Here is a 26,127-nt window from a genome sequence, read left to right as displayed (position 1 = left end):
TCTAAAATGTTGATTATGGGTACAATTGATCCCCTAGAGTTGGGTACAATTGATCCCCCTTCCAAATGGCATATTCTTCTTCTAAATTGATCGTTATGATTGCTGATTACGAAATTACTAATATTTATCCAAAAACTAATATTTATCAAACAATTGTCTGAAGATTAGAGCAAAAATAATTAATTTTCTCTTAATTATAAAAAATAGCGCCTTTAAGTATACAATGTTTTTAGCGTTAAGACAAAGTTATAGAATTGTCTTCTTATGTCTGCTATAAATTGTGATGAGTGACTAAAATAGTCAATTAACATTCTATCTTTGGGTTTTGTTTGATTTTTATACAAGGATTAGGGCTTCCTGAATAGAAATCATGTCTCCTTCAATAGGGGATCATGTCTCCCCTAACTCCAGAAAAATCGCAATTTTTTTACTCCCACGAAAATGCTTCTAGTTGATCAACGGGTTCAAGTATCGTTCTAATTTTTGGAGCATAGAAACTTGAAGTTACAAGCTGTCAGAAAATGTCAAAGACGGCGAGTTGCTAATTTTTTCCAAAAAGATATGGTGAAAATAAGAAAAGGGGATCAAGTATCCCCACTCTCCCCTATATAGTTAATTAGCATAAAATGTAATAACCCTTTTTCTAGAGCCTCTGATTTTTCTCTTGCTTCAATTTTTTTGAACCTTGGAGTTCAACAATTTTTAATGTAAAATAAATCATCCTATAAACCGTTTCTTACATCTAACTATTCAAGGATTATCTCAAAGGGCCGCCAAAGCCATTTTTCCACTTCGCATCGCTTATTTATTCACAGCTTCTTATCCACTTCACTGGAAGTAAAACGTAATGTTAATATTTATGTTTTTCTTTGCGCCACAGAGACGGCATCAAATGGCCGGAGCCGACGCTGGATCTGGAGGTTTGGATGCTTACGGATTACCACTTGATACCGCCGGAAATCGACGAAGCCGGAGCAATCACTCATCCGGGTCGCTTCGGGCTGTTCATACCGAAACCGTTGATCCGGAAGGAGGACGTGTTCCCGAAATTGTACCCCTACAGTATGTTCCAAGAGGACACCAACGACCGATGGTATTACGAGCTAATTAAGAAATTCGAAGTCACTGAGGGGGTGTTAAGTGTACTGAGAGGGTGGGCAGAGCACAAGTGTTCCGAGGTGTGCAATCAGGACGGAATGTTTGTTCCGCCCCAGTGTGAAGAAGGGAAAAAGTGTGCTCTGGTCCTGGCGCCTCACTTCGAGGACACCAAGTTTATAGTGAAACATATAATCGAATTGAAATTTCAAATGAAAGTGCTTTGGCTGGGGAGTAAAATAAAACTCGGTATCAATCATCTAATGAGTGTTTATGGAGGCGACAAAAATAAATCGAAAAAGTTTCTCGTCCTTCATTGGACGCCATCGGAGGTGATTGATACTAAAACGCTAGAATATGTGCCGATTACCATGCCCAGATGCGAAGATATGATAGTGAGTAACGACACTGGTTGCAAATATGAGCTAACTCCGTTGCTGAAATTCCATGCTCAAGAATTTGGCAGCTCCCAACACGCCCTTCAATCGCTGGTTCGGGTGTATTTCGATAAAACGGACATTCAAGCGATTATAGATCTGTACGATAAGTACGAAACCCGAATTTTGAACGCAACGGACGAAACGGCACTGGATTACGATGAGCACGCCGTATCTAACTATCACAACCAGATAGCGTGCGAATGGCTAACGGGAAATGAAGAAATCTGGCGAAAGTGGGAACCCCAGGGCGAACCAAAAAAGGAGGTCATTTACGTCGGTGGCATTTTCCCACTTTCCGGTCTCGGCAAATCCTATCTGGGGATTCTGCCAGCGGCCGTGATGGCCCAGCACGCTATCAATCTCAACGACACCATACTGCCAAACCATGAGCTAATCATTTCGGTTGGCGATGGCCAGTGCAAGGCGGACACCGTTATGAAAACTTTCATCAACTATTACATCAGACAGCAGCGGATGATTGGCGTTCTGGGACCGGCTTGCAGCGACACAGCCGAGCCTATCGCAGGTAAGATGAACTACTTGGAAATTGATGCTTCAGCGCTTCTAGCTGTTTATGAGTAATTACTTAATCCGGATTGAAGAGCCTGTAGGTGGATCATAAGCGGAATTGTTATTCAGTCATAAAAATGTCATGAATGTGTAATGTAATTTTGTGTTTAGAACCACTGTAAAATAAAACTTAAAATCACATTCCAACTTAGAGAATATAGAAGGTATTGGTCGTTATTGAAATTTCAAATGTTTAGATCGTCATACATAAAACCAAAGATAATATATTCCAACCATGAAACGCACGACCAGGATTCCGAAAAGTACTGGCGAACGACAGTACACCTAGGTTTTTTTTTACACGTTTTTTTTTACGCGGTTTTTTTTTACACGGCTTTTTTTACACGGTTTTCGGGAATTAACACGGTTTTTTTTACACGGTTTTCGCGAATTAACACGGGTTTTGAGAGAAAATATTCTAAGTCCTTTTCAAAGGAAAACACTTAGAATCTTTTTGAAGTTAGGAAAATCTTATCTCTTAGACTAAGAACATGATACATGAGACCTGTGACCTGGGATATGAGACCTGGGATTTGAGACCTGAGACCTGAGATTTGAGACCTGAGACCTGAGACCTGAGACCTGAGACTTGAGACCTGAGACATGAGACATGAGACCTGAGACATGAAACATTAGAATTTAGACATGAGACCTGAGACCTGGAGACTTGAGACCTCAGCATGAGACATGAGACCTGAGACCTGAGACATGAGACAAGAGCCATGAAACATGAGACTTTAGACCTGAGACATGGGACATGACACATGAGGCATGAGACATAAGACATGAGACCTGAGGCATGAGACAAGAGCCATGAAACATGAGACCTGAGACCTGAGACATGAGACTTTGGACCTGAGACCGGAGACAAGCTACTTGGATTAGTAACGCGAGAAATAAGTTTAGCTCCGATTTCAACATGCGACCCCTCTAATGAAAGGGTTTGACTTGTGGGTGACGAAAAATAGTGTCGCGACTTCGCTAGTACAAGCTACTAGTGTTAGTACCGCGAGAAATTAGTTATACTCCGATTTCAACTTGCGACCCCTCTAGTGAAAGGGTTTGACTTGTTGTGGACGAAAAATAGTGTCGCGACTTCGCTAGTACAAGCTACTAGTGTTAGTACCGCGATTAATTAGTTAAGCTCCGATTTCAACTTTCGACCGGTCAAGTGAAAGGGTTTGACTTGTAGGTGACGAAAAATAGTGTCGCGACTTCGCTAGTACAAGCTACTAGGGTTAGTACCGCGAGAAATTGGTTAAGCTCCGATTTAGACTTGCGACACCTCTAGTGAAAGGGTTTGACTTGTTGGTGACGAAAAATAGTGTCGCGACTTCGTTAGTACAAGCTACTAGTGCTAGTACCGCGAAAAATTAGTTAAGCTCCGATTTCAACTTTCGACCCCTCTAGTGAAAGGGTTTGACTTGTTGTGGACGAAAAATAGTGTCGCGACTTCGCTAGTACAAGCTACTAGTGTTAGTACCGCGATTAATTAGTTAAGCTCCGATTTCAACTTTCGACCGGTCAAGTGAAAGGGTTTGACTTGTAGGTGACGAAAAATAGTGTCGCGACTTCGCTAGTACAAGCTACTAGGGTTAGTACCGCGAGAAATTGGTTAAGCTCCGATTTAGACTTGCGACACCTCTAGTGAAAGGGTTTGAATTGTTGGTGACGAAAAATAGTGTCGCGACTTCGTTAGTACAAGCTACTAGGGTTAGTACCGATAGAAATTATATTAGCTCCGATTTCAACTTGCGACCCCTCTAGTGAAAGGGTTCGACTTGTTGGTGACGAAAAATAGTATCGCGACTTCGCTAGTACAAGCTACTAGTGTTAGTACCGTGAAAAATTAGTTAAGCTCCGATTTCAACTTTCGACCGGTCAAATGTAATGGTTTGACTTGTAGGTAACGAAAAATAGTGTCGCGAAATTGCTAGTACAAGCTACTAGGGTAAGTACCGGTAGAAATTAGATTAGCTCCGATTTCAACTTTCGATCGTTCGAGTGAAAGGGCTTCACTTTTAGGTGATGAAAAATAGTGTCGCGAGCTCGCTAGTACAAGCTCTAGGGTTGAAACTGATTTCTACCTGTACAAACCCTAGTAGCTTGTACTAGCGAAGTCGCGACATTATTTTTCGTCACCTACAAGTCAAACCCTTTCATTTGACCGGTCGAAAGTTGAAATCGGAGCTAATCTTATTTCTATCGGTACTAACCCTAGTAGCTTGTACTAGCAAAGTCGCGACACTATTTTTCGTCACCAACAAGTCGAACCCTTTCACTAGAGGGGTCGCAAGTCTAAATCGGAGCTTAACCAATTTCTCGCGGTACTAGCCCTAGTAGATTGTACTAGCGAACTCGCGACACTATTTTTCGTCATCTACAAGTCGAACCCTTTCACTTGACCGGTCGAAAGTTGAAATCGGAGCTAAACTAATTTCTCGCTGTACTAAAACTAGTAGCTTGTACTAGCGAAGTCGCGACACTAATTTTCGTCACCCACAAGTCAAACCCTTTCACTAGAGGGGTCGCAAGTTGAAATCGGAGCTAATATAATTTCTATCGGTACTAACCCTAGTAGCTTGTACTAGCAATTTCGCGACACTATTTTTCGTCACCAACAAGTCAAACCCTTTCACTAGAGGGGTCGCAAGTCTAAATCGGAGCTTAACCAATTTATCGCGGTACTAACCCTAGTAGCTTGTACTAGCGAACTCGCGACACTATTTTTCGTCCCCTACAAGTCAAACCCTTTCACTAGAGGGGTCGCAAGTCTCAATCGGAGCTAATATAATTTTTCGCGGTACTAACCCTAGTAGCTTGTACTAGCGAAGTCGCGACACTATTTTTCGTCATCTACAAGTCAAACCCTTTCACTTGACCGGTCGAAAGTTGAAATCGGAGCTAAACTAATTTATCGCGGTACTAAAACTAGTAGCTTGTACTAGCGATGTCGCGACACTATTTTTCGTCACCCACAAGTCAAACCCTTTCACTAGAGGGGTCGCAAGTTGAAATCGGAGCTAATATAATCTTTCACGGTAATAACACTAGTAGCTTGTCTCAGGTCTAAAGTCTCATGTCTCAGGTCTAATCTTTCATGGCTCTTGTCTCATACCTCAGGTCTCATGTCTTATGTCTCATATTTCATGTGTCAGGTCTCATATCTCATGTCTCATGTCTCATGTCTCAGGTCTCAGGTCTCAGGTGTCATGTCTCAGGTCCCATGTCTCATGTCTCAGGTCTCATGTCTCGTGTTTTATGTCTTAGGTTTCTAGTCTCAGGTCTTAGGTCTAATGTCCCATGTCTTTGGTCTCATTCTTCAGGTCTCAGGTCTCATGTCTCAGATCTCAGGTCCCTGGACTTAGGTCTCAGGTGTCATGTCTAAAGTCTCAGGTCTCATGTCTCTAGTCTACATTCTCAAGTCCGGGTCTCAAGTCTCAAGTCTCTGGTCTCAGGTCTTAAGTGTCAGTACTTCAGAGCTGCAGAATTCGAATGGTCTTTTTTTACACGGTTTTCGGGAATTAACACGGTTTTTTTTTACACGGTTTTCGGGAATTAGCACGGTTTTTTTTTACACGGTTTTTTTTTACGCGGTACGTATATCAGTGTAAAAAAAAACCTTACTGTATTCTTGCGAACGTCGCACATGCACCTCGATGAAAGCTTCCCGAATATATCTTCCCCGACAGTTTTAAAAGGAGCGGTCGTGCGATGTACAGCGATGGCTTATTTTACCTCATGCGAGAGTGTTCGTGGGTATGAAATTTTTTAAAGCTTCGTGACAGTTTTGGGAAAATCTTCGTGACAGTTTTCAATGCGTTGAATTTCGCATGACAGTACTACTTACTCCGTCCGACTGTAGCCGAGATTCGCTCGGGCTGAGTTGATTTCGAACGAACGTATTTTTCTTTTGCTAGAAGCAACTGCGGGTGCTGATCACCCCAATCACCCTCCCCTCCCCTTTTCACCTAACCTGCACCGGCACCACATATCGCGTTACGCGCCGATCGTATGCTGCTGCTCGGTGCGAAAAGATGGCTCGTTCGATCTGGCTGTCATAGCAAAGCTGTACTTTTCGGAAGCCTGCGCACGACACGCGTCTCTCGGCTTGGCTCTCTGCCCAAATCACCACCCACCGTACCTACTCGGAGAGCAAACAAACACGTTTTGCTGGACGTGCTGCTAGTGGTTCTAGAAATTCAGGAATGATTTTACGTTTATAATTTTCATATTTTTGTGAAATCTCACAGCGTGAATTGTTGCACCTCACTAGAATGTAGATTAATTTTGCTTTCCAATGAATATACTTTTTATTGGTCCAAACAAAGTAAAAGCACTGAAAATCCGGGTACAACCTGACGTTGGACCACAAAAACAAATGAAATTTCAGTTTGTAAAAAAATCGCGCAAAGTAATCAACTTTGAAAAATTCCCATGAATTCAATTTTTGTTGCATCAAAATTCTAAAGACAACAAAATGTCAGAATAAGAATAAAATTTGTAGGTAATGATATTTTTTCAAAAGCTCTTCCACCGCTCAAACAGTTTTTACTAGCAATCTAATGAAAAGTAGAGTTTTCACACCACTTTTTTTTAACTTTTTCTGACAATTTCATTAATAAAAAATTTAAAAAATATTTCTTGGCTTCATGATGTAGACATTAACTTCAGCTTTCATATACATAAAGCAAATTTTTTTTTTTGACGTGTAATATGTGAACTACAGCACTTTTCCTGAGGCATGTTTTTCGGGTTTTTTTTCTTTCATGCTGAATAACGAGAAAACTATAAGTTTTAGCTATAAATAATGTTTTAAACACATTTTACTGACATTAAAAGGTTTCTAATGATATAAGTTTCATTGTAATCGGTTAGATATTAAAAGAGTTATGACGATTTTAGCTTGGAGTGTCAAATTGACACTCCTAGTGCTGATTAGGGTAATGAAATCTAATGCGGATGAGGGTTAAAACTCATAAACAGGAAACGCAGAAGTTACAAACTACAAACACACTATCTCTTCTTTTTTTATTGTTGCTGCAATCTCTTGTGTTTTAACGCATTAACTTAAATTTAGAAATCTTGAAAAGGTTTTTAAAATTTAAACTCTTAATATTTCATATTCGATTTCTGTTTGGCAGTAATTAAATTTTTCCACGGTCATCCATAGTATGAATGTTTGATGTGATAGATTTCAAACAGTCACAACAATTTTAATTTTAATTTTTTAATTTCTTAATACCTATAGGATTATTATAAGTTTGATAATTCATACTTGAATGATGGAAAATTGAGGATGAAATAACTTCGTGCAAGAGGATCTTTACTGATGACATTGTAAAGTTTAAAAATTCTCAATAAATCAAATGTAATGAAAGAAAAAATACAGAATTTGAAATTCTTATTTGTATTTGGATTTCAGATACGTATTAGCTTTTTATCTTTGAAGTAATATTTTATTAGGATAATTTGTCCTGATCATGATTTGATGATTAGGGGAGAATGAGGATACTTGATCCCTGGGGATACTTGATTCCTTAGCTATATCTCGAAACTGGAATGTCTTACAAAGATCAAATGTTCTAGAAAAATGTACCAGAATGAGCAAAATAACAATGCTTGTAGTTGAAAAAATTTTAACAAAATATTTGTTTGAGTTATTGAACTTTGTTTGAAAAATTTCACAAAATGTAACTTGAAGATCTTTTTTCATCACTTTAAAATGTTCCTTACATGGGAAAAATTATGAAAAAAATATATGTTCCAATGTATCAATCGTTCGAGCTTAAAATGAACTTCATAATGCCATATTTTCAAAGCAATGGAAAACTCTCAACTTTTTTCAGAAAAAGTTTTCTAAAATGTTGATTATGGGTACAATTGATCCCCTAGAGTTGGGTATAATTGATCCCCCTTCCAAATGGCATATTCTTCTTCTGAATTGATCGTTATGATTCCTGATTACGGAGTTACTAATATTTATCCAAAAACTAATATTTATCAAACAATTGTCTGAAGAAAAGAGCAAAACTAATTAATTTTCTCTTAATTATAGAAAATAGCGCCTTTAAGTATGCAATGTTTTTAGCGTTGAGCCAAAGTTATAGAATTTTCTTCTTATATCTGCTATAAGTTGTGAAATGAGAACAAACATGACCAAAATATTCAATTAACATTCTATCTTGGGGTTTTGTTTGATTTTTATACAAAGATAAGGGCTTCCTGAATAAAAGATCAAGTCTCCTTCAATAGGGGATCATGTCTCCCCTAACTTCAGAAAAATCGCAATTTTTTTACTCCCACGAAAATGCTTCTAGTTCATCAACGGGTTCGAGTATCGTTCTAATTTTTGGAGCATAGAAACTTGAAGTTACAAGCTGTCAGAAAATGTCAAAGACGGCGAGTTGCTAAATTTTTCCAAAAAGATATGGTGAAAATAAGAAAAGGGGATCAAGTATCCCCACTCTCCCCTATCCTTTGATTTTGAAAATAATTTGAAACAGTGATGCGAATGTCATCCAAAAAACAGTTGGGATCGTAACAGTTGCATAACATTTTTCAATGACATTCGAAAAGATCTCAATGACATTGACGGTCACCCAAAAAAAAAAAAGTTTAAACAACTGGAGAAAATGTTATTCAGTTTTGCAATGACAGTCGTTCAGAAAAATGTCATCAAATTATTCATCTCGATAACATTTTTTACTTCTGTTGGTCCTCTGACTGTCGGAATGACATTTTTGAATTTTAGATTGCTTGACTGTCATGGAAAAATTAAAAAAAAATGTCATTTTTTTGACAGTCATGGAGTTCATTGGCCACGGCCAATCTGGCCGGTTCCGGAATCCGAAAAATCAAAATGATCAGATTTTTACTTGCGACACATGCATAGAAAGCTATTGATCTGTACATGATGAGAATTGATAGGAAAAGTGGATCGGTGCCTCATCATGTACTGGTCAAGAGCTTTCTATTCATGTGTCGCAAGTTAAAATCTGATCATTCTGTTTTTTCGGATTCCGGAACCGGCCAGATTGTCCAACGGTCAAAGTCTCACTTCTAAAATTCATTCTTATAACATTTCATTGAGTTTCCAATGAATGTTACGATTATGATTCTGTGACATTCAAAATGTTAAAAGTCGCCATAACATTTGTCAATATGAATGTCATCGAAGCAACGACCGACTTTCATCTGCTTAGCTTAACATTTTTTTCAATGACTATCACAATCTCAAATGCATGCTATCAAATGCAAGTTGTGACATTCATCCCAAATGTTATTTGACATTTTCTTGAGAGAATTTTTTAGCGATGATTGATTGACAAAACTCAGTGGAAACCTTATGAACTTTTGACATTCACAAAATCCTTAAATAAAATGTGGAAACGCCAGAACTCGCACCTCATATCCTATTTATAAGTGAACCGATGATTACAATTACAAACTTTACGCGTTTTAATAACTTGAAGTCTCAACATTTTTTTTGTTATACAGAATTGTTATGCTACAGCATTACTAGGCTAAACATCAAGATGTAGAGGCAGCTCTATTGTAGAAATTATATGATCTCAAAAGTAATTTTCTAATCTACCTACATACCATAAAAAATGGAAAAAATTGAGAAGCAATTGATTATTTCCACATAGTCACAGAAACTTTGATTTTTGAAATAAGTTAAAAATTTCATTTTAGTTGTATAGTTCTAAAGTCAAAATTATTCGTAAATCTTTGGAAAAAAACAGACAACTTCGGTCGCATTCCCTTTGCAATGTCATATTTGATTCAAATCTTCATAAAACTAGAACCAAATGTTTTTTGGCCAGTTCACATAAGTTTTCTAAAATAAGGAGCATTTTTTCATTCTGCAAAAAAAATTCAAAAGTTTTTAAGGCAACTTTTAACTACTTTCTTTACATATTTTTTAAATTCATAAACTAAATGTAAAACGTTAAATGTTGAAAATCCAAGGAATATCACTTATTTTTACAGTTCAGTTCAGTCGTTAGAAGGGTTGTTACTTGTTAGCTTGAATTTTTTAGGCGAATATTTTTATCCCTGGCGTTTATAAATGCGTTATTTGCCGAATTCTACAAATAAACTTCAAACATTTTGAAACGGCTGTCAACTGCACGCACGTGCCTCATTTCTAACATAAAACAAGACACAACTTTATGATATATGATGATCTTTCCCGATCTGCCGGACAGCTGTCTGCAAAATTGTGCCAAAGCAGCAGCGATGCGTATTTAACCCACACGTGCGATTGTTTTCGATAGCAATCCTAGGTCTGTGTTTAACTAATTGGAAAAGGAATCTCAAAATAGGTAGATATCTGCTGTCATATCGTGCTGCATAAATTGTTTAGTGTTTAGTTTTTCATAACATTTAATGTTTCGTCTATCTTTTGTGGTTAGAGGAGTTGTAGCTTTTTTCATGAAAACTTCTTATTTAGTCTTTTTAACTTGTTTTTCCTGAATTATATTGTGATTACCGTTTCCCTTAAATTCTGGTTCTCTAGAAAGGAGACTTGAGCTGTAACTGTTGGTTTATGGAATATCTAGAGTATAATGATGAAAAAAATTTAAATTTAAATTAAAAATTTAAATTTAAGACTAATGATAAAAATTTAAATTTTAAACCAAATTATTTCTTTATTGTAATTGAATCCTCTCCTCATTCTCTAACACAGGCGTATCGAAGCACTTCCGGATGGCGGTCATATCGTACTCGGCCGAGGGGGCCTTCCTGTCCGACCGGAAGACCTATCCGTACTTCTTTCGGACGATCGGCGAAAACCGGCAGTACGAGCACGTGTACGCCCGGTTGCTGAAGCAATTCAACTGGAACCGGGTTTCGGCTCTCACGGAGGATGGCCAAAAGTCAACGGAATACATCTCGCACATGGAAAGTCTGCTCAAAGAAAATCACATCGAACTGATATCGAACAAGAAATTTCCCCGCGATCGCGGCGAAACGGAGATGAATCGGGTAAGTTTGCACGCAGATAAATGGTGGAATGATGTGATTATTGAACACGATGGATAGCTTTAAATTTTGGCTTGTTCATGCCGGATTTTATTTGAGACTTTTTTATATCTCCATTCTTTGCAGTATCTACTGGATTTGAAGACGAAAAACGCTCGCATTATCATTGCTGATGTGGACGAGAAAGTGGCCCAAGTGATTATGTGCGAAGCGTACAAACTAGAGGTTAGTCAAGTCTTTTTGTTAACTATGTATCTTTTTAGTCAAAAATTAGGATAGCCACTTTTGAGCTACCAAGCACAAATTCATTTAGTGCTTTCAACAGTCATCAAAATGATGAAAGAATTTGAAATGTTTCCCGAGGAATTCTATTTTGTAAATTAGCTCTACATTGTTCCTAATCAACACCGAAAAGGCGATAAACTGAGAAGCAACAAGTTAAACATTTTTATGGGCACTATTCTCAGCTCCAGCCAGACAAATAGCTTCCTCGTTTGGGAAATTTGTAAGCAACTTTTTTTTCCTGGGATTGATGCGGGTGAGAAAGTGCAGTTTGGTTGTTGGTGGCGAAACGTTGTTGGAGGCGTTGGGCAAACTTTGGTCAGCAGATAAGTCCGACTCTGAGGATGGTGTCTCTAATTACTAAATAGTTCTCCTCGGCCCAGTCAGACTATCGAATCGACACTCGGACAGTGGAAGTTTACACATTTGCAAAACGCCAGGTGTAGTGTTTCGGGTGCCTTGTTTGTTGATTCGCTTTGTTTGTGCTCTATGATGGTACTCAAACATCGATGGGAAGTTTGTCTAATTTTGCATCAAAGATTTAGGGGCGGCAGACTTCATACCAGGGCCAGGCTATAATATTTACAAACCATGACTAGAGATCTCTAGACGATGGCTTAGAAGAAGCTGTTAAAAAGGATAAACCACAAAAATTTTGAATCATTTTTTTAATGCAGTGTAAAAGCAATTCTTATGAGTTTTGCATATTTTTAGGTTAGATTTTTTCGTGAAAAAAATCAAATGTTTTGAATGCACATTATTTGTCTTCTACGTGTAAAATCGTAGAAATTGTTCCAAAATACCTACATCACAAAATTTTATGCGTAAAATAACATTTCATGTTGCAACTTTCATTTGATGACATCAAAATGGGTCATGCACTTCCTTGAGAATTATGAAAGGAACGAAAATAAATCTGAATCAAAGCAAATCAGTGGAATTATTCAACCAAGTAGGCTCACAACACATATTAGATTGAAAATGGCTTCCTAGCCAAATACGTTTTTGAATACCGTGGTTGGATTAAAGCAAATCTTTCGATTGATTTGATTCAGTAGACTTATTCAACTAAGTAGGCTCATAACACATATATGGTCGGGATTCGACCAGACCGAACTGAACGCCATAAACTTGATTTTGAAAAAATCGAGTTCGAAGTTCACAGCCCTACCAATTGACACCATTTCATCAGATATCTCATTCAATCATTTTACCATCCCATTTAGACTCTCATAAAGCCGTCGAAGTTATACTGACTAATTTCTGATAACATATGAAGCAGAAAACTGAATTTTAATAACATTATGATTGCACCCAGTTTCGCACTTTTGAAATGCGGAATAGCTGTGATTTTAAATTACCGGTTGCGTTCAGCCTGAACGACAGTAAGCAATGAAGTAAAGCATCTTTTATCGTTAAATGTTAAAAATCCTAACATTCCCTTAAGTAAATTGGAAAACAAAATTCAAGGGATTCGGTTCACTCTGGCTGAACGAGATTTTAACAAATGTTAACAATCCACAACATCAAGTTTTCAGCCACGGTAGCGTTTTTTATCATTTAGTTTATTAGATATTAGTTCTTTACGAGCCAAAGAACTATTTTGAATAATAAAAATCAACACACATAAGCTTAAAGCATGGATCACGCAAAATCTGGACGCATTAAAAAGGGTCTATCTCGGAGCTATGTAAACGAAATAAAAATGTTTTGTAATCAAAATGTAGGGTTTTTATTGCACTTGTTTTGATAAAATTTCGAACTTTTCGTCTAGAACCACTCTTCATAGTTTGGACACCCTATTCACTGACCTCAGCGGCCATTCACTGCCCTCAGCGGCCATTTTGTTCTACAATCTCTTCATCTCTGTTGCTTCCCGAGTCGTCCTACCGTTCTTCTTCATCTTCTGCTTGACAATTGCCCAAAATTTTTCGATAAGGGCAGTTGGGTGGGTTGATGTCCTTTTCGACAAAATCCACCCGTTGGCCCAATACCACTGTAGTACCTCCTAGCTGTAGTGGCAGCATGCCAAATCTGGCGAAAGCTTTACTGGTCTTTTGTGAGATATAATGTACGAAAAAAAAACGTTTTTTAAGGCACTCCTCCTTGTACATTTCGGAGTCCATGGTCTTGTTTTTACAAAAACCGGGGTTTTTCGTCCGCAGCTGCAAATAACTTGCCAGATCAAACACTTTCTTGCCAATTTATCGGCAAAAACGAATTTGAGCTTGGCGGGGACATCACCCCGACCAGTGGCTTTGTAAAATTTTTGGCCAGGAAGCCGCTCAAAATCAGATTTCACGATTTTTGAACCAGACCACGACGGGTTTTTGACGTGGGTGTCCAAAATCAATTTTCGCCTCGCGGCTTCCATTACGTGTAACTTTATTGGAACAAATCGAATCATTAGTAAATTCTCAGCACTGATAGAGGAAACTTTTCCGAACAAAGTACTGTAAAAACATTCCAGATCCGACAACTAGGAGCGCTATGGTATAATAAACAGTGCGTCCAGATTTTGGATGATCCATGCTTTATTTCGCACAAAATCAGTTTTTTATGACCAAAACATGCTTTTCATCTTTACCACAAAGGTTTCTCTCAGTTCACTTTGGCGCATCGCATTTTTCTCATTTCCACTGTCTGCCACGTTGAAATTTTCTAATAAAATCAGAAAATTACGAAAAATGTTCTGATTTTCATTGGATATGTAGTTTTTCATGTTTTGCATCCGCTGCAATAGATAACTCATATTTTTCCAAATTAGCGTTAAGTTCGGTCTGGTCGAATCCCGACCATATAGGGGGAACAATAAATCTCTATTTTTGTATAAAAAACTGACAATTCTCGATCAAACGGAATCAAATAGGGGAGATAAGGGAATAACGAGCACCCAGGGCATAATAAGCATTCCTTTTTTCTACAAAAGTACGTATTTTCATAAACAAATTTTCATGAGGATTTGTTTCGAACTACCTCTAGTATTAATTTTTCACCAAAAAAGAAATATCCTTATCACCTTACAGAAATATTAAAAAATAACCAGCTAGGTTCTCAAGTGACGAAAATATTATAATTTTTTAGCACCACCAAATAAGCTTTTATGACCTTTAAATCATCTTGATTTGAAATGTACGCACTGCAACATGATTTACACATTGTTTCTCAATTTTCACCTTCATAAAATTTTTGATTTTTCACTTTAATCAATTTCAAACACGTTTTTACTTAAATTTGTTGAGCTGGGGTGAACAGAGCACTATCAATCAGGGCACGATGAGCGTATTCTGCCGTATAATCTAGCAGCGAATTCAACTCGATGAAGTCAACTGAATAATAGAACTAAATACAACTTGGCTTGTTTCATCTGTCGGTGGTCTACTGGTAAAGTGTCAGAGAGGTAATCAGTAGACTCGAGTTCGATTCCTGTTCTAGGGGATTTGTTACATTATACGGCTAGTAGCATCATCCGTCAAACAAAACACCAGAAACATAATGTATGATCATGTGTTAATTGTTTGAATTCTACAAACAGACCTAGATTATTTTGTTATTGCTTTGTTTGATGCATCTACGCCTCACCGTTTAGTGCAAAATGCATCGATCATGAATGATAAATGAAAAAAAAATCACCTTGACCAGGAATCGAACTCGAGTCTATTGATTACCTCTCCGACACCTTACCAATAGGTCAAATCGTCAGGTGAAACAAGTCAAGCTGTAGCTCTATTATTCAGTTGACTTCATCGAGTCAAATTCGCTGCTAGATTCCCCGACAGAGAACGCCCATGGTGCCCCGATTAATGGTGCTGATACTGCCTCAGGGAGTTCTCATTATGCCCCTACAGTGACTGATTTTTAGCTTTCGGCAAAAAATTTTGAAAATGCATTTTAAAACGTTTTAATCTTCTTTTTCAAGTTTCATCCAATTAGGCAATAGACTGTTTGGGTGTCTGAACACGAAACAATTATGTAGGTAATTCACATATTATAGCTGTTCTCTATGGTTAAATAAGCGTTTTCCTTAAGGTGGCCATTATGCCCTTATCTCCCCTACATATAATAGGAAAACGGTTTTACTAATAGCACGTACCACACTTTAAAGTAACAAAAAAACTAATATTAATTGAACCATGAAGCTGAACAAAATTTTCGACTAAGATACCGGTTAACGATAATTAGTGTTAAAACGGCTTTACATTTATCACTGGTCTTAAAGTTAGTGTGTTCAGTTTATGACCAAGCTGTGAAAAGCAATATTCCCAGAATTTGAATGTTATATAACAAATATGATAATTAGATTATTGGTTGAAATTCGAAATTAGAATTCTTTGTTGATGAAGACGGTATTTATAAACTTTTGTTAAAGCTTTTTTTACGATAATTCATTTAAATTTAAATGCTTTTCGCGTTGCTACTTTATGATTCTCGGTAAATAATGACAAAGTTATGTGTAAATGTATCATATAAAAATAACAACTTAAAAATCTGCAAAAAAGTGTTTTGAAGCTAAATAAAACGAACTACAAAACTTACTAATAGTACATAATAAATTGGAATAGTGAGTCCTAATTTTTTTTAAATATTTGAAAATTTGGTTAAAGTAAATTATTGACAAAAACATTTAGCTTATTTGATTCTAGTTTAAATATCAGCAAAAAATTTCTGAAACACTACTAGAAAAAAATTAAAAATTCAAAACACGATTAAACAAAGATTGGGTAAAAATGTATGGAACTTGGTTTTGTCACGTACACGGATGTGTAATACACGGTTCGAAAGATTTTGAAGAGATGAGAAAAAATCACTATGGGACCAAAAAATCTACTATGGAAAAAAAAGTTATGAAAAAAGAAGTAGTTTTCAGTAGGTATATAATCAGTACAAAATCAGTAAAAACTTTGGAAATTGATCAGAATAGGCAATTTGGTTTTCGGATGTGCACGGATGAACAATAGACGGTTAAAAAAATCTTGACGAGACAAGAAAAAATTACAATGGGGTCAAAAAATCTACCGGGGAAGAAAAATGTTATGGATTGAAGAAGTATAATTTCTGTTGATACTCACGGTTTCGGATAAGTCCGGAACATTCCTTGACTTCAGCAGAGGACATCTACTGTTCCTCGAGAACCAACACATTGCATTGTTTTGGTTCGATTGTTTTCATCTGTGCTACAAATGTTTATATTGTCACACAATTAACACGTTCGTCGCCACGCTCATTTTGGTAGTTTTACTAGCGGGGCCCAAGGAAATTTTCAGAGAGAGAAAGCAATGAAGGAGAACTCCCATATTTGAAACGTGTGGCGAAGCGAAGCTGAGCGGTAAACTCAAGTGAAAGAGCGTCACACGCTTTTTGATGTGACCAAGGTGGGTCTATATTCAGGAGGTGTTCCCGAATAACGAATTCCCGATTCAGCCATTTTGGCTATGTAGGCTATGCAACTATACGGAACTCATGAAGTTTGTTTACCAACAAATCACAGAAAAGCTGAGCAAAAAATAAACAAACTCATTGAGAGCCCCGCTCACTTCTCGCCTACTTACTGTGAAAGTCGGAGAACCTAGTGTATCTAAGAACCTTGGATGTGACGGGGCCCCCCAGGAAATAAACCCGTCACCCAAATATGGGTGCCGTGGCGACGAACGTGTTAAGCGAGACTACTCAAATTGAGTTCGTGGTAACACAACATTGTTCTGGGTAAGAGTATCAAAGTATTGAGAAATGAGTACTTTCCTGGTAAGGAAATATGAGAAGTGGAAAGTGACAAATAGCTATCGCTAATGTTATGAGCAGGGAAGCAAATCCAACTGATCTGATACTGATAACTGATTTATCCCTTGTGTTACACTTAGCGATAAATATGAAAAAGCGATTGCTTCTCATCTGTTTCCATTGACGATAAAGATAACTCGCTACACGTTACTTTGTCTCCGACGGTCCACCAACAGATGGAAAAATTTCAAAATGCTCACACTGAGGCAAACCGACTGAATCGATTATAACATCAGCAGAAATGGCTAACTGAAATAGTTGAATAGATATGGTAAATTTTGAAATTCTCGGGCGTAACGTCTAAAGAAGGCGCTCGTCGCGATGATTAATGAATGTTTGAGGGTTCTGGTAACTAGTAATAGTTAAAACAAATTAGTGATGATTAAAGGCACAAGTACCGCGAGAAATGAGTTTAGCTCCGATTAAGACTTGCGACCCCTCTTGTGAAAGGGTTTGATTTGTAGGTGACGAAAAAAAGTGTCGCGAGTGCGCTAGTACAAGCTACTAATGTAAGTACCGCGAGAAATCAGTTTAGCTCCGATTTCAACTTTCGACCGGTCAAGTGAAAGGGTTTGACTTGTAGATGACGAAAAAAAGTGTCGCGAGATCGCTAGTACAAGCTACTAGTGTTAGTACCGCGAGAAATTAGTTCAGCTCCGATTTCAACTTGCGACCCCTCTAGTGAAAGGGTTTGACTTGTAGGTGACGAAAAAAAGTGTCGCGAGATCGCTAGTACAAGCAGGGGCGGTCCTAGAGTTGGCTCTTGGGGGGGGTGATTTTCTAAATTTTCAAAAATCAGTCAGAACGAAGGTTCGTAAATATCTGTTTATTTAACGTTTATTTTGTGAAACAAAGTGGGAGGGGGGAGGTGGGGTGGCTTTTTAGTTGCAAATAAGACTTGTATTTTGTAGGTTTGTATAGTTATAGGTTTGTAATTTAAAAAATTTGACATTAGAGAAAAATAGTGAAAACTTTTAACAATTTTTCTCAATACACTTGTTTTGATATCCTTTTATAAAACAATCTGCGAATATTAGATGTTCACTGCGAAAAAGTGTTGATAAAAAGATAATTTTCGTAATTTTTACAGTTGGTAGTTCAAAAATTATAACTTTAAAAATTCTTTAAAGAATTTCCCGATATAAATGTCATTTCACAAATGAAAATTAAACAAACATTTTCGTAGAAGAAAATGTAAAAAAAATCTTCAAGTTTTCCACAATATTTTTACAAGGCATCTCAATATCAGCGTACGACCCCCACGAAAATTTTAATGATTCTCATTTTGCAACAATTCCAAAACAATCATTTGAGAAAAGTTTTCGTTAATAAGTGCTCTGAATCAAAAACTGAATGTTTAATTATTTTTCTGAAGTATTTTGCTGAATCGTGGTTCGAAAGTATCGAATTAATTCTTGCTCCAATTCTTCAATTTTTAAGTAAAAATTGAATTCTAAAGATCATCAAAATCACATTCTTTGATATGAAGCTTTTGTTTTTCTTGAATTTCAAGCTAGATTTCTAATTTATTGTAACTAAATCCAAAGAAATAGTAACTAATTTTCAACGAATAATTAATGGAAAAAGTGAAAATAAGTATTTTTTCTTCATGCTCTCCATATTTCTTAACTTGTTGTATAATGTTTGAATAAAATAAAAGAATATTGAATATAGAGTCAATTTCTGAAATTTTAAACTATTTCAATATTTTAGTGAAAAGCCAAATCAATTGCAATCGAAATAACTATACTTTCAGATTCAGAGTGGATTTTGAACCTAAATTATTAAGCTGGATTTCTACTCAAAATTTCAAATATTATTGTGTGGATGAGCTAAAACAGTATCGGCGATTTAATTAGTCCAAATCTTTGAAATCCAGCCGTGTTGGTCAAAAATTAGAAAAATGTCTTCCGAATGTTTAACTTGAGCGATTGCCTTGAGTCATCCCAAGTCAGTCATAGCAAGTTTTTGTAGCCTATACTTTGAAAACTGATTTTGGAAATAAATTTCTGAACTAGAATTTTAATCAGACTTCATCCATCACCTCTTCTTTCAGAAGTAGTAATTCCAGTGTATTTAGAATCCTAATGCAAGAATAATCAAAAAAGGTGAAAAACACTATTTTTTCGTGCTTTATTTAGAATTTGAAGCATAACTGATATCAAGTTTCAGCCATTAATCTAAGTTTTGTATTTTTAATGTAATTTTTAATTACCATAAAATCCCCATTAATGAAATTTATTTTTATAATTTTAATCATAATTTGGTCTCAGAACAACTTTATCGTTACCATTTCTTACTTAATTTACTTAATTTTGAAAGTTTCAACAACTTGTCTAACTTGTAAGATAAAAAAGTTATGGACGAAACAAGTTTACAAACTATAGCTAAGGTTATAACGAAGTTAGTCTGAAAAAACATTTTCACTAAATAGCCAAAAAGCGAAAAAAAAACTAATTAGCATTAAAGATAAGTTATCAGATTAGCGAAACGTTGTTTGATGACAGAGATACGCACGAAATTAAATTGCATGTTTCGCATGATCCCCATACACCGTACTGAGGGGTGAGCCCAAACTTTTGATCGATAACTGAAGTAGCTCTGCACTATGCAAATTTTTAGCACCAAATTTTAAAAAAATGTGTTTTGATATTTATGAAAAAAGATTCAAATGCAACTCAAATTTGAAAATTCGGTACACCCAACCCTGAACTGATCGGATTTAAATATAAAGTGCGATTTTTTGGAAATTTTTCAATTTTAGGCCAAGTTTAAGTCACATTCAGTCAAAGGGGGTGATCCCAAACTTATGGCCGACAGCGTATATGGTCTGCAAATTCGAATTCAACGCTGTAAGTACATCAACAATAGTTATTTGGTGAAATTCGGTCCAGGGAATTGCAAGTTACAGCTGCTTAAAGTTTGGCGCACCGACTTTTTTCAATTTTAAGCTATTAAGTGATTAATAAATTCTTTTATTGAACAAACCCCCCACGGAGTGGAAAATTTTGAGAATTCAAAAGTACACCTACTAGGAAAAGTTCTTAGTTTTTATATAAAGTCCAGCGTTTGCGAGTACTTCGTAACGGTTTTTTGTCGCTTGGGGGGGGGGGTGATCACCCCGATCACCCCCACCCATAGGACCGCGCATGAGTACAAGCTACTAGTGTTAGTACCGCGAGAAATCAGTTTAGCTTCGATTTCAACCTTCGACCGGTCAAGTGAAAGGGTTTGACTTGTAGATGACGAAAAAAAGTGTCGCGAGATCGCTAGTACAAGCTACTAGTGTTAGTACCGCGAGAAATTAGTTCAGCTCCGATTTCAACTTGCGACCCCTCTAGTGAAAGGGTTTGACTTGTAGGTGACGAAAAAAAGTGTCGCGAGATCGCTAGTACAAGCTACTAGTGTTAGTACCGCGAGAAATTAGTTTAGCTCCGATTTCAACTTGCGACCCCTCTAGTGAAAGGGTTTGACTTGTAGGTGACGAAAAATAGTGTCGCGAGATCGCTTGTACAAGCTACTAGTGTTAGTACCGCGAGAAATCAGTTTAGCTTCGATTTCAACTTTCGACCGGTCAAGTGAAAGGGTTTGACTTGTAGATGACGAGAAATAGTATCGCGAGATCGCTAGTACAAGCTACCAGTGTTAGTACCGCGAGGAATCAGTTTAGCTCCGATTTCAACTTGCGACCTTTGTAGTGAAAGGGTTTGACTTGTAGATGACGAAAAAAAGTGTCGCCAGATCGCTAGTACAAGCTACTAGAGTTAGTACCACGAGAAATTAGTTTAGCTCCGATTTCAATTTTCGACCGGTCAAGTGGAAGGGTTTGACTTGTAAATGACGAGAAATAGTTCCGCGAGTTCGCTAGTACAAGCTACTAGTGTTAACACCGCGAGAAGTTTCTCGTTGCAATCGGAGTTAGTATAAACTAGTTAGTTTAGCTTCGATTTCAACTTTCAACCGGTCAAGTGAAAGACTTTGACTTCTAGGTGACGAAAATTTGAAACGTGAGTTCGCTTGACCAAGTTACTAGTGTCATTACTGGTAGAAATAATCTACTAATACTTAGTTGTACAAGCTTGTATCAAGAAACTGCTTAAATAAATTTTCATCAATTTCTTCCCTTTTAATAATCGGGTCGCAAGTTGAAATCGAGCTAACCTATTTTCTGTCGGTTTTAACTCTAGTGACTTGTACTAGTGGATTCATGACACTAGTTGTCTTCCCTACAAGTAAAATCCTTTCACGAGAGGGGTCGAAAGTTGAAATCGGAGCTAAACTAATTTCTCGCGGTGCTAACAAAAGTAGCTTGTACTAGCGATCTCGCGACACTATTTTTCGTCGCCTATAAGTCAAACCCTTTCACTTGACCGGTCGAAAGTTGAAATCGAAGCTAAACTAATTTCTCGCGGTACTAACACTAGTAGCTTGTACTAGCGATCTCGCGACACTATTTTTCGTCACCTACAAGTCAAACCCTTTCACTATAGGGGTCGCAAGTTGAAATCGGGGCTAATCTAATTTCTCGCGGTACTAGCACTAGAAACTTGTACTAGCGATCTGCTAACACTAATTTTGTCACCTCCAAGTCAAACCCTTTTACTAGACGGGTCGCAAATTACAATCGGAGGTTAAATAAACGAAACCATCTATTGAATTAAACAAATAAATCTGAATGCAAAAAATGACCAATCTTTTCTTGTTACTACTTGCGAGGAAGGGAGAACTTATCCTTAACGTTACACTTACCGATAAGTTTGAATCGGAATGCAAAACTAATCGAGAGCAAATTTGTTAATGATGAGTATGAGTACAGTACACTGGTGGATGAAAATCTCCTTCACGGGTGTTTTCATCGGCAAGTTCTAACGAAAGATAACGATTTTTTGATTCCCTGGTTATGAGTAAATAGTTGTTAAAGGACTTCACGAACAAACCTGAATTAAGATAACTCTATTACACCACTGAAACCTGCGTTTTCGACGATTTCAAATAAAAATGTGGTAAAAATGTATAGCTAGCGATTTTTGCCACTCTTCGACATAATATAACTTCTTCTATAGACCCATAAAAGTTTAACATAATGTTTAGCTGAACACTTTTGACTTTCAACTAAGGAAGAGATAAATCGAGTTCAAAGCAAACATGTATAAATTGAAGCTTGATTCTAAATATTGGTATTTAGGATCAAGGTTAACACGATTATAATTTATAAATAATGCATTTCTTTAAAAGGAATGAATACATTTTTAATTTTTTTTTTTTTATTGTAAAAAAAATCATATGTAAACTTTATTTATTAAAATATATGAAATTTAGTTTGCATGCTTCTAGAAGACTCGTTGGCACAAATGTTCGCAACTCGCATAGTTTACTTTTACAAATAAAAGTAACTTTTCTCTTTAAAAGAAACATTGAAGAGTATAGTCATTAGAAGTTGAGCACCACTGACGCCGCCTGGGTGCAATATTTCTGACGATGCAGGTCTGCTCCGCGATCGTATTACGGCTCCGGCTTCGGCTCCCCATATTTGCAACAAATAAAATCTAATGTTTGCTGTTGTGTATAGCTGAGAAAACGACATAAACTGCACCGAAAGGCGGAAATAAGTTCTAACTGGCTGGTGGCAGCATGCTGGCTCAACTCAACTCAACTCAAATCGGTTGCACTCACAAATCCCATCAGTTTCATATTTTTACGATGGGGCCAAATTGTTGTTTTCGTTTTTTTTTTGTTTTGCTGTAGTAGGTACTAAGTTCGGTGACTAACTTTGAGAAATTTTGAAATTCAGTTTCATTCAAATATTTTTTTTAAATTAGGATTAAAAATAATCACAGGTCTACAGAATTAATCTGTTTTGAGAAGCCGAGAATTGGGGAGCTGAATCCAAATACATATGCAATTTTTTTTTTATACGGTCGAGTTTTTTTAGGTTTGAAATATATAACTTTAGAAAAAAATAATAATCAACATTGGCGTGACATTCTCATAACACTAAGACACACTTAATAATAATTGAGATACTAATTTGTTTAAAAAGCGGTAAAAGTTTTTCTTATCAACTCTCATGATACATCTTATAATAACAAAACAATCTTTCAATTTAACTATGTACATCATCAAACTGAAAATATTGTTGAAATCTTCTTCATGAAGTCGGTTATTTTTTGACACCTTTCGATCTTGTATTTGAAATTTAATTAGCACTTCGAGATGGATGATCTAAAAACGATCGGTGTTTATGTTTTTTTTTTTTGTAAACTCGTTTGATAATTTTAACTTGACCTAGACAACATTTACAGTTCCGAGCTAAATTAGGCTAATAGAAATTCACTGCAGCATTTTTGCAGCATTTTATTTTACTTTTCTACAGAAAATTGAGCTGTTTTTAATAAGAGTTGAGATAAAAAATCATTCTGGAACCAAAAAAAAAAACAACATAACTATTGTTTTATGTTTCAGGCATGCTCAGTTTGATGAAATTTGCAAACCTGTTCGATGGAAAACTTTCTTGAAAACTTAAAAAATGTGTTTATGATGATCATTTTTAAGAAACAAATTTGTTACTCACTCACTGGTCGTTGATTCAATCAGACCAATTTGACATTTGAGCGATTTTTTCCATCCATCCATGATCCATCCATCTGTTTTCCAGTCCTGAGTTTCGAGTACTATAAAACACTGATGTTCAAAAAAACAAATGATGATAGTTTGATTTATACCTCATATAAATGTAGACGGAAAAAATACAATATTGCCGGAAACTGTAAAACACATCACAGCAGTAAGATTCGGATTTGAAAATTAAACCTTTTTATAGGTTATTGAATAGAAATGCAATTACACAGGTCAACTTCTAGAAATTCATAAATCTTGATAAATTACGATCTTTGCTTTTTTGAAAACATTACATAAATCATGAGCCATTTATTTCTGATTTTTCGCTTGAAGCCCTGAACGAGATAATGAACCTTTTAATGAACCATTGCATTGGTTAAAAATTCTCAGTTCTGAGATAACGGATAAAATAAGGTAACATGGTCAATTCACTTTTTTTGCATTGCAAGCTTAATTAGTTCAGGCTTCCAAAAACAACTTGCCGAGTCTGACATCGATTTAACAAAAACAAAAGCGCCCAAAACCTTTCCAATTCAACGACTCTACTGCAGCAACAATCAACTCTAAAAGTTGAAGGAACAACCGGCAAGTGCAGAACCCGTAAATCTTTCGTACTGATAAGATTTGTTTGGGGACTCGAAAAAAAAAAAGAATCTGACATGCGACGGGCGACCTCTAAGTGGAAACAGCAACGCAACGAGTGAAACCGCGATGGATTTGGCGAACCAAATATGTGTAGGAAGGAAAAAAAACAAAAGCTTGCTGATCAAAGGAAAAGTAGTATCCACGAGTTATGATCCCGTTCCATACGTGTAGGATGTTGGAGACCGAAACAAGAACAGGTGTTGATGTAACAAACGACAAAAAAAATGGTTTTACAGTACGTGCATTGCATTATCTACTAGTTTTTTGGGAAAAATTTGAAATCAAGGTTGACCAATTCTAGACAACAATCTCCATCTAGTGGAAAAATTAAGTAACCTTAAAAAAAACTTATTGTTGTGAAAAATAGGAGAAAATATTTCTTAACACAACCTTGCCTCAGAGTTAGAAATTCAACAACTTGTACACAAACTTCTTAGTATAGGTCGATAAATTTGAAGAAGGTTTGGCATTATTCCTGTAGGTACGAATGATTTTCAATCCGAGATTTTTTTTTTCGAGATTTTCATAAGATTTGAAAATTTGTCAACTCAGCTTACCCACGATATCTGCGGAAGCGAACAAACTAGAAAATAACCATCAATACATAATAAATTTCAAGAAAATTCACTTACTTTTAAATCCCGGGCAAGATAGATGATGTTAACGATGATCTTGGTGTCTAGCTGCTAGCAGCGGCCCTAAAATTTGGGTCCAAAAACACTCAAAATAACCGGTAGAAATCGATCCCGGCGGATGAATGCTTCAAAACAAACATTTGGCAGTGACAGTATCTGTGAGTTATGGATTACAGGGATTCGATGCTCTGAATGCGGTCGAGGAGAAATGGATTGCTACGAGATGCGGTTAGCTATCTCCCCGTGACCCAGTAGAACTCTTGTTCAAGTGTTCAAGTGTAATTTTGGGCCGTTTTCCTGTAATTCAGAAGATCATGGTCCCGAGCGGAATGATTGCAATCTTATTGTGTACACACTTAATCTTTTCTCCTGTTGTCAGGACGATTCTGTTCTGTATTTTCTATAGATGAAATTACTGGACAACTTCGGAACAGAAAAACAGCTCAGAAAAACAACTGCCAAATGCACCTGTAGGTTCGAAACAGTTTTTTCCTGTAATTTGCAGGTAGCTCCGTAGTTTTCCTGTGGGTTCATAATGGCTTCCCTGCGATATTTACATGGAATACGGAGATTTTCACACCAAGACTAAAAATCTTTTTTAATGGTTATTAAATTTTATTCACCATTAACTCACAATTCTGAATATTCCTATTTCATATATAATATAACATAAAACTCCTCTGCTGCGTTTCCTGGTGGTAGGTTAATTTTGGTTAAGTTTGCCTGAAAACAAAGATCAGTCAAATCTTAGTTTATAGTCAATTGTAAATTTATTAAAAATACTAACCTGCTCAAGCACCATAACTGAACTGAACATTTCCAATGATACAGGACAATTGTTATAGTGTCTGTGTGTGTGTGTATTAATATCAGGAGAAATTAAGCGTTCCGAGATTCGGGAGGGTTCCCATACGAAGTTCGAATAAATTTAGCTATTTCCCTATGATTCGGAGAGTCATTATCCTGAGGGAAAATTTGCAATCTTAGTGTGTACACACTTAATCTTTTCAGGAAATTGGTTTCAATTATAAAACTTTGGATCAGGGACAGTAAAAGAGATCGTCCACATTGAC

At 36.6% G+C, this 26,127-nt stretch overlaps 1 protein-coding gene across 1 annotated transcript in view; it reads left to right on the top strand.

Moving 5' to 3' along the window:
* LOC129749824 (uncharacterized) overlaps positions 1-26,127 on the top strand; it is a 110,141-nt gene that overhangs the window by 70,193 nt on the left and 13,821 nt on the right. The window contains exons 4-6 of the mRNA XM_055744914.1: positions 881-2,061; positions 10,801-11,099; positions 11,223-11,321. Of these exons, the coding sequence (XP_055600889.1) occupies positions 881-2,061; positions 10,801-11,099; positions 11,223-11,321 (1,579 nt within the window). The remainder of the gene's footprint in view (positions 1-880; positions 2,062-10,800; positions 11,100-11,222; positions 11,322-26,127) is intronic.

The sequence above is a fragment of the Uranotaenia lowii genome, chromosome 2, assembly GCF_029784155.1.
Source record: "Uranotaenia lowii strain MFRU-FL chromosome 2, ASM2978415v1, whole genome shotgun sequence".
NCBI lineage: Eukaryota > Metazoa > Arthropoda > Insecta > Diptera > Culicidae > Uranotaenia > Uranotaenia lowii.
The sequence above is the reverse complement of the archived record's forward strand: the minus strand, read 5'-3'. Positions and strand labels throughout refer to the sequence as shown.